This window comes from Triticum dicoccoides, chromosome 5A (assembly GCF_002162155.2).
Source record: "Triticum dicoccoides isolate Atlit2015 ecotype Zavitan chromosome 5A, WEW_v2.0, whole genome shotgun sequence".
Lineage (NCBI taxonomy): Eukaryota > Viridiplantae > Streptophyta > Magnoliopsida > Poales > Poaceae > Triticum > Triticum dicoccoides.
This window is the reverse complement of record NC_041388.1, coordinates 614767701-614776753: the sequence shown is the minus strand read 5'-3', so window position 1 is coordinate 614776753 and position 9053 is coordinate 614767701. Positions and strand designations below refer to the sequence as shown.

The 9053-nt window shown below is 45.7% G+C and overlaps 1 protein-coding gene across 1 annotated transcript; it reads left to right on the top strand.

Annotated features, from left to right (window-relative positions):
- The first annotated feature begins 573 nt into the window (after positions 1 to 573).
- LOC119303413 (chaperone protein ClpB1-like) lies at positions 574 to 4999 on the top strand. The gene is made up of 7 exons (XM_037580537.1): positions 574 to 911; positions 1209 to 2060; positions 2422 to 2543; positions 2632 to 2972; positions 3060 to 3339; positions 3420 to 3617; positions 3716 to 4999. Exons 2-7 carry the CDS (start codon positions 1229 to 1231, stop codon positions 4007 to 4009), a joined length of 2067 nt encoding a protein of 688 aa, XP_037436434.1. The 5' UTR covers positions 574 to 911; positions 1209 to 1228; the 3' UTR covers positions 4010 to 4999.
- Positions 5000 to 9053: the final 4054 nt, after the last annotated feature.

Below are 9053 nucleotides of genomic sequence, written 5' to 3'. Positions count from 1 at the left end.
ATACAAGATCAAGAATCCGCAGATCAACAATGAAGGCATGAATAAGATGTTTGTCCAACTAGTGGGAGCAGTTATGGAAGTTGGATATCTTTTAAAATGCCTAATTATGGTTCTTGTTTTCTTTGGTCTTGCTATTCTAGCAAATATTTGATGAATTATTATGTATCCAATGCCCTTGAAGAAAATAACCAAGTAAAGAAATGTGTTTTCATGCCCGAAATTGAAATGCAATTACTGATTTACGGGCCGGCTCGGGCGGCGGCTGAGCAGACCCCGCAAAATGGATCCGTAAAAAAAGATATTGGCTGCCGCCCGCGCCGGCCCGCAAAGCCCTTTTTCCACGAACTGTATACGCATTTTACGGGTTGGCATTATACAGGGTTTGTTAGAGATACTCTACATGAAATGCCTTGGTTTAGTGGGCTCGACTGCTTTTGCTCAAACTGGGCCTCTTGTGGCCCAACTGCGGCAGGGCCCATAAGGGGGAACCCTAGTGCTTCGAGGCCTCGGGAGGTGCGTGTTGGACTCGAGACCAGAAAAAAAGGGTCCGGGTTGGACTCGAGTGGCGCCGGCGAGTCGGGACGGCGAGGGGGCCAGCGGCGAAGCAGCGAGAGGTGGACTGGCAGTCGGGCGGCGCCGGCGGATCGAGACGACGAGGCGCTCGCTGCAGGCCAGCCGCGAAGCAGCGAGTGGTGCTGAGGTGACCTGGGACTCGAGCGGCGCCGGCGAGTCGAGACGATGAGCTGCTCGCTGCAGGCCAGCGGCGAAGTAGCGTGGGGTGAACTGGGACTCGAGCGGCGCTGGGGGGAGCGGGCCTGACCTGAACAGGTCGAGCTGACGACGGCTCCCTGGTGCGGGGTAGGGAGTCGGCGGCGGAGCAGAGGACTGGAACATCTTGGGTCACTGGTCAGGTAATTTGTTTGCGCCTCGCCCCACAGTTTTCCTTCTCTTACAGTTGCAAATTTTGTTATACTTAATTAAGAGAAAAAGTCGATACTTTTCACGAGGCAGGGAACGAACGTTCCTCATGATCTTTGAGCAAAGTTTGATTTCAACAAGGTTTCTAGAACGGAAACAGAATAAAGTTTGATGTTGGAACAAACTCCGATCCTTTTACAACAAGAATTTATCTCGATTATGTATATGTATATGTACATGTACCCCCTCTTCTATATATATGAAGCATTGCTGTCCTTTTCCTCGTTCAGGTCAGGGCTTCTGCACAGGTATGAGAGGGACCTACGATCCACTGCTCGGGGCGCAGGTTGTGCAAAGAGCTGCTGCGCAAGGAAGTGTTCTCCATCAGCTATCTTCGATTTGGCAAGGGATCGAACCTTTCGTCTTCCTTGGAGCAGCTGTTGGTTTGGGTTGGGCAGCATGGACGTACTACGATCGTAAGGCGGCTATGCGCACCTACGGACGCCACATCACCGGCAAGGGAGTCGGACTGGTTGTTGGCCGTGATGATGAGATCGACCGCGTTATTTCCATCCTCTGCCGCAAGACCAAGAACTGCGCCGCGCTAGTTGGCCACGCGGGGGTTGGCAAGTCTGCCATCGCTGAGGGCCTCGCGCAGCGCATCGCCACCGGTAAGGTACCTGCTGCACTTGCTGGGGCACGTGTTGTGGAGATCGACCTCGGGGCCATGGTTGCCGGGACCGTTTTGCGCGGTATGTTTGAAGAGCGAATGAAGAGCGTCATAAAGCAGGCAGAGAATGTAGGCGGCAAGATAATTCTCTTCATTGATGAGATGCATGTGCTTCCTCGTGCTGGTGATAGCCACGGAAATACAGACGCTTCCAGCTTGCTGAAGCCGGCTTTGGCCCGTGGTCGTATCCGCTGTGTAGGTGCGACGACTTTTGATGGTTACCGCAATTGCATTGAGAAGGATCCTGCACTTGAGCGGAGATTCCAGAAGGTGCACATCGAGGAGCCAAGCATGCAGGTGACAATTGGCATACTGCAGGGGCTAAAGCAGCAGTACGAACAGCATCATGGCTTGGAAATCCAAGATTCTGCTCTTGTTGCTGCTGCCCAGCTTGCTGCCCGCTACATCACCGGTGAGGAATTTACTTGCTTCTATTGTTTCGAGAGGTGATTAGGATGTACAGATCTAAAGATGATCTTTTGTGGTTATTGCCTGCCCCATCTTAAGGCCCCATGGTTCACATGCTAATAAAACTTCTGCATAGACTTTGATGTGCAATTCAAGGGCAAGAATATATATTAGAGCCCTTGCTGAATTGTGGACATTAAGTTGAAATAAATCTAGAAATACAATCTTTACTGTCCTGTGCGTATAAATTGATGGGGTAACCTGCACTACAATTTTTCTTTTATGCCGAGTTGCACCAATGAGTGTCAACAATGGATTATATATTGTAGAAAATTAATGGATTTTTGTTGCTGTCTTTACCATAGGTCGTCAATTTCCGGATAAGGCTATTGATCTGATTGATGAGGCGTGCACTGCCAAAATAAAAAGGGCGATCTCTGAAAATTCATTGAAGGGAGCAGCTGTTGAACCAAATGATGTCGCACAAGTAAGCATTTTCCTCCAACGACATGTGTATATGCTGTTTCAATCAATATTTGTCATGCAAATTCTAACGTTAACGTTGTCGTTTGAAGGTTGTGAGCCAATGGACTGGAATTCCTGTATGTGCACTTGAGCAAGAGGAAACGGATAAGTTAATCCACCTAGCGGACAGGCTTCATGAGCGAGTTGTTGGCCAGGATGAAGCGGTAAATGTGGTTGCTGAAGCAGTGGTATGTTCTATGACTGGCCTTGATCATCCGGGCCAACCCATAGGATCTTTCCTCTTCTTGGGCTCAACTGGTGTTGGAAAGACAGAGCTTGCAAAAGCTCTCGCTGAACAGCTATTTGCGAGTGAGAAGATGTTGGTTCGCTTTGACATGTCTGAATATGTTGGCAGTGGATCTATTTTGCGACTCATTGGAGCACCCCCAAGGTAATTTTTAATATATTTTGTAACCTTGCATTACTTCTTAGTCTTTAGCTTGATTGATACTAATTCTTCTTTTGTAACTTCTTAAAGCCATGATGGCTATGATGACGGCGGGCAACTGACTGAGAAAGTTAGGAATCGCCCATACAGTGTGATCCTTTTCGATGAGGTAGAGAAGGCAGATCCCTCGGTGTTGAACATTTTTATTCAACTTCTTGATGATGGTGTGTTGACCGATGGCAAAGGACGGACGGTAGATTTCAAGAATACCATCATCATTATGACCTCAAATATAGGAGCAGAGCACCTCATGGCAGGAATGGCTGGAGAAATCACAATGGATGCTGCACGTGACCTTTTGATGAAACAGGTTTGTGAATCTCAGACTGCTGGTGTGAAGGCCCAGAAAACACTTAAGGCCTGAGTTTCTCATATATATTGTCTGTGCAGGTTCAGAAACACTTCAAGCCTGAGTTCCTGAACAGGCTGAGTGAGATTGTGGTATTTGAGCCCCTTTTGCATGACAACCTGAAGGAGATTGTGAAAATCCAAATGAAGAGTGTGATTGCGAGGGTGGCTGACAAGGGCATCTCTCTTTTCGCAAGTGATGCCGCATTGGACGTCATTTTATCGGAATCATACAACCCAGTACACAAAGCTTCTCCTTTTTTCTTTCAAATTTAAATGCATGTTTTCATGTGTGTGTGTGTACGTTTGATAACCAAGCATGCTTTGTCTTGTCACAGATGTATGGTGCGAGGCCCATAAGGAGATGGTTGGAGAAGAATGTGGTGACTAAGCTGTCCCTGATGCTGATGAAAGGTGAAGCCAGTGAAGGCTCGACGATCTCCATCGATGCCACAGACGACAAGAAGAAGCTCAAGTATGAAGTAGTAGCGAAGAAGGTCGAACTTCCCGGTGAGTGTGACACTGACAGCGGTCGTATGGCGGCTGTGGTCAGTCCCATGAAAAGAATTGTGTCTCTGTTAGCGACCCTGACAGTAAAGCATCCTCACGAGCCTGCGTTCAAGCCCTTGTAACGGGAGTCGGGAATGTGTGATGGGTAAGTCCATGTAGTAATATGCTCGCCGGCGCCAATCACCTCGACCTCGACGTGCAGCGGCGCCCAGAGCGCGGCCAAGGAAACGCCACATACAAAGGTGATGTGTTGGCGCCGTTGTAGAGGGGGGAAACTGTGGGACGAAATGATCCTCCTAGCCATCGCACAAATAAACGGTATAGATCTTATTGCAAGCTCTGGGTGCTACTCCATCACCAACGTAAACCTTCAAATTTTAGACAAATCAAAATAGAATTGTAGAGCTTAGGGAAAATATTTCCAGCCTAGTTGTACCTTTATAAAATACATTTTCATATGCTTAAAATGGCGTTTATTTGTTCCCCAAAATACTTTTAGGGTTTTTAATAATTCCCATAAATATTTTTCTATGTCCCAAAATGCATAAAAAATAGTACTGAAATAATTTCCAGCTCAATATGGTGAAGAAAGTCATATTATCTTCTCATTTTTGGAAATTGCTGCAAGTAAAACTAAATCCAGTTATGAGTATAAATGATATTTAAATACTCCCTCCGTTTGGAATTAATTATCGCCCAAACGGATGTATGTAGCACGGAGGGAGTATTTCCAGCTTATTAATTGGATTAGTCATATCTCTCCCCTAACTTTAATGAATATATAAAGTTGGTAAACATCAAAAGGCTCAAAAGAAAATCATCCAAGTCGACAAAAATATTTTTCTTTGATTTTTGGAACCCATTTATTCCCTCCCTTTTGGGGAAATGCTTTCATGGCTCAAAACAAAAGTTAAATTTAGTGAAATCCTCTTACCTAGGATATGAATTGCAGAAGAGTGAGCCGACACGGTCAATCAGGCAATCACCCAGCCGTTAGCATCCCGTCGTTTTGCCACTGTCGATGGCCAGCCTAAAACTGCATTGTCTGCATCCAATCTATTGGTAGTAAGAAGTACGTATGATCTTTCGGCCAATGGTGTGCTTTTTCAGAAGATAATTTTATTTTGTCTTTGTGTTTTACTAGTTTTTGGTTGCCTTACTATCCTAGAAGTTGTAATAAGCCAGTTTTGTGGCTGACACTATGCAGTGTATGGCGCAAAACTGGAGCATAAAATCCTTGTCTATCAATGGAACATAGTTTCTAGCTCAAAAGAAACTATAGTTTGTAAAAAATTCATCATTCATTCTTTCATTCACAATGAAGCATGATGGTCCCGCATTTTCACTCACAAACTAAAACCCAGTTTGTGAGGAACGGACAAGCGTAACTGCCTTCAAAGATTGGACTTGACAAAGGTAGGACACCGGTCATGTGACACAAGTTGGTCTACCAAATATCAAACATGAAAAGTTTTTTTTTTCCGGGTAAAACATGAAAAGTTGACACAAGCTGGTTTGCCAAATATCAAACATGAATTTTTATGCTCTCGCAACACCTAGTTGAGAGAAACTACTCAGTGATAGGCCTCGGTAAGTGCATGACAAGATTTATGTTCTCTCATCACCCGTTTTAAATCTGTACAAATATGATAACCCTAGTGCTTTGAAGCCTCGGTAAGTGCATGACAAGACTGAACTGGTGAGTGGGCGGCACAATGATCAGGCGGCGCGGATGACTTGAGGCTTTGGCGGCGAGGATGAGTGGAGCAATTGCGACCACGCCTCAGGTAATTTATTTTCTTTTGTGCTTTTTTACCCAAAAAAATTAATTTTCCTCAACCCCTAAATCTCAGTTTCCTCAACCACTAAATCTCATTTTCCTCAACCCCTAAATTTTTCTAGTTTCGTTTAATTAGTCAATAAAGCGGCAGCGTTTGATCCTCAAAAAAAATTTCTCAGTTTTGATCATAGTTAGCCCCGGTTATTGAGTAATCCTGCCTCGTGAGCAACCCTTTTTTTTACAATCATCACTCCTTTATTCAGTTGTCACAATTACATCCGCGCCTCCCCTCCCCTTCCCTCCAGATTCCTTCTGATCCCCTCCGTCTCCCGTCTGCCTCCACTCCCGCCGCTGCCGGATCTTGACCGGGCAAAGCCCGTGCAAGGGGATGATGGCGGCGGCGGGGCGTCCCTCAATCGCGGCTTGGAGGCGTGGCTGTGACGGTGGATCGATCTTGAGCGAGCGCCTCGGGACGACGTGTGTGTGGCCATGGCGCCGGTCACACAGCGATGTGACCTCCTCTACCTTTGGTTGTCTTCATCGTCGGTTCAAAGGGATCTGGTCGGTGGGTGTTGCCTCGCGGTGGCTTGCCGACAACGGATCAAGTGGAGGAGGAGATGGTGGCCTAACTAAAGTGGGTGAAGATGCCACCATCGTCGGCGGCGCCTGTGGGGTATCATTTTCCTCGTTGGAGGCGATGGTGGGGGCATCCCTCGCTTCATTATTACCGGGGAAACCTCAGATCTGGAGGAGGCTACCATTAACATTGGCGCCCGTGGGTGTCGTAGCTCTCGTTGGAGGCGTTGAGGGGCCTCCTGGATCGGATGATGGCGACATATTCATCGTCACCCGCGTGGGGGCATCATCTTTGAAGACATTCATCGGTTGGACGGACATGTGAACGGCTTGGTGGTTAGGCGTCGGTAGGTGGTGGAGCGGTGCTTCATCCTACACATCGATGGTGGCAGATCTCAGCGGCATGGTGCAGTGGAGACTCGGTGCCCGATGGGTGGCGGTGGACTCGTGCAGGAGGACGACGCTGTCTGGCATCATGATGGCGTCGATGGCCGAGAGGCATGGCAAGGTCGATGCGTTAATATCTGGTCTAAGAATGGATTGATGGATGAGGGACGTGACGGCCCTTGCAGCGTGCGCATGTGGTGCCCACTGAAAGTGCGCCGGACCGATGTGTAACCCAATCCAGGTATTGTGGCTTGGATGGGGCATCCAACATTAGATGTTAAGTGTTGGTGCGATGTCTGTTTGGTATTAGTCTCGAACATTCGGCACCCCTTCATCACAGGGATAAGAGTAGCGACAGATGATGTCAAGATGGTGGCTTCAGGCTTACTGATGTATCACCGTGTAAGGGCTTTGTGAATAATTAATAAAATGGCTGCATGCATCCGTCAGATGTAAAGGCCGGGGGTACATCCTCCTTTGAAAAAAGAAATTATATCGTTGATAAGGAGTGAAACTATAGCCTCAGGGGTTTATCTAACCAATTACTAGGGAAAGAAAATCTAACTATTCTAGCTAGCTCGTGGGCTACACTATTAGCTTCTCTATGACATAATTCATAAATTATATGAGATAGATCAAGAGACATATGATAACAATCGTCAAAGATTTTCGCAGCAATACCAGCAAAGGAGCCGCCCTCTCGCATAGTCAAAATAACATATGTGTTGTCTGAATTGACCATCAATCTATTGCACCCCACCGTTTGAGCTGATTCAGTCCAAATCGGAGGGCTAGTGCCTTTGCCGTAAAAGCATCAATACATATATCAAAAAAAAAAATCCTCATTTTCTGCCACAGTAAAGTTTCCTTTGTCATTTCTTAAAACTGCACCAACTGTGCCTTGAAGTGAGTCAGGATCAAAAGCAGTGTCCACATTCAGTTTAACATGACCTTTGATTGGTTTTGTCCACCCACCACGCTTTATCTTCACTTTGGGGGAGTTTGCAATAGAAAAATTTGGGGCTAGAGATCCCACAGCCAAACATATATGATCAGGTGATAAAGGAGCTATAATTTTCTTGTCATGCGGAACATCTGCCGTGAGGTTTGGAAGCAGAGCTATGCGCTTGCATGAAGGGCCTTTCATTGTCAATTCAGGGAAGCGACTTTCCAATCTTAATGGAGATGGATTTCATTATCACTGTGAAGTTAATTCGATCACTTGAAATTGATAGATTGATTTACTTTGCTATTATTAGAGATTAGGCATATGATGAGCCTTTGTAAAACTTGTATTGCTCATGTTAATTGAACTTAGCAAAGTTTGTGAGAGATGAAGGCAGGGCTATGAGTTGGATAGGTTCAGGTCCTTCAGCCTCTTTAGAGCTAGCTCATGCTGATTTGTAATGGCCATGATACTTGAGTAATACAAAGTTTTTACCCAAAAAAAATGATCAGGTGAGGAAATTTGTTTGTCGTGAACTAGCTTTCATCTTTCCCACAAAAAATACCAAGTTGTTTAGTCAAAATTTGATTTAAACTCGATTTTCAAAACAAAACAAAATGGTTAAAATACCCCCCTTGTATGCAATATGGATCTGATCCTTCTACAAAGACACCATGTCAGATGCCTCACGTGTTGGTTGGATCCGATGATGATGATGCTTGAGTGCCGCTCCCTTTCTAAAGGTACTGTTGTTGAAGAACCTCGGTGTCATGAGATGATTGGTCCGGATATAGTCATTATCGTAGTTTGCTTATTACAGATCTGATCACTTTGTTTTTTTCCTCACTTAAGCATAGCTTCGGTTCTATATGACTTTGCTATTTGCTGATGTGTTTTTGTGTCTGTGTTGGTGTTGATTATGTGCATCCTAATTATGCAGAGTTTCAATGTGTGTTTATTGTGTTTGTATCCTCTTGATACTTCATTTTAAGTAAATAAAATCCACCCTTTGTCAAAGAAAATCACACACCTTATGTGTGGGTATCAGGTATCGTATTCAATACGCGAACCAATCTGTGGTTGGATGGTTAGGTGGACCGTGGTATCCCAACCCATCAGGGTTCAACCCCGTGCTCGTATTTATTTTCGAATTTATTTCAATATTTTCGGCGATGTGTGTTTAATGAGAGGAGATGTTCTCGTTGACTACGAGGCGTCTTTGATAACTTCATCAATCTAAAAATGGTATACCGGCTCACTCTTTCGAAAAAGCTCATAGGGATAGATGTGTGTCTTCCTCTGTAGTGTGTCTAAAAAATATCATATTCAATACGGATCGGTTCCTATACGCCTTGACACGTAGACACACCTGAACGCGCCCGTTTCGAGCAAGATTCCCTCAACCGAGCCTCCCAAAAAAACGAGTCTCCCTCCCGAGTCCCGACCGAACGACGAGCGCGACAGGGGTTCCTAGCCG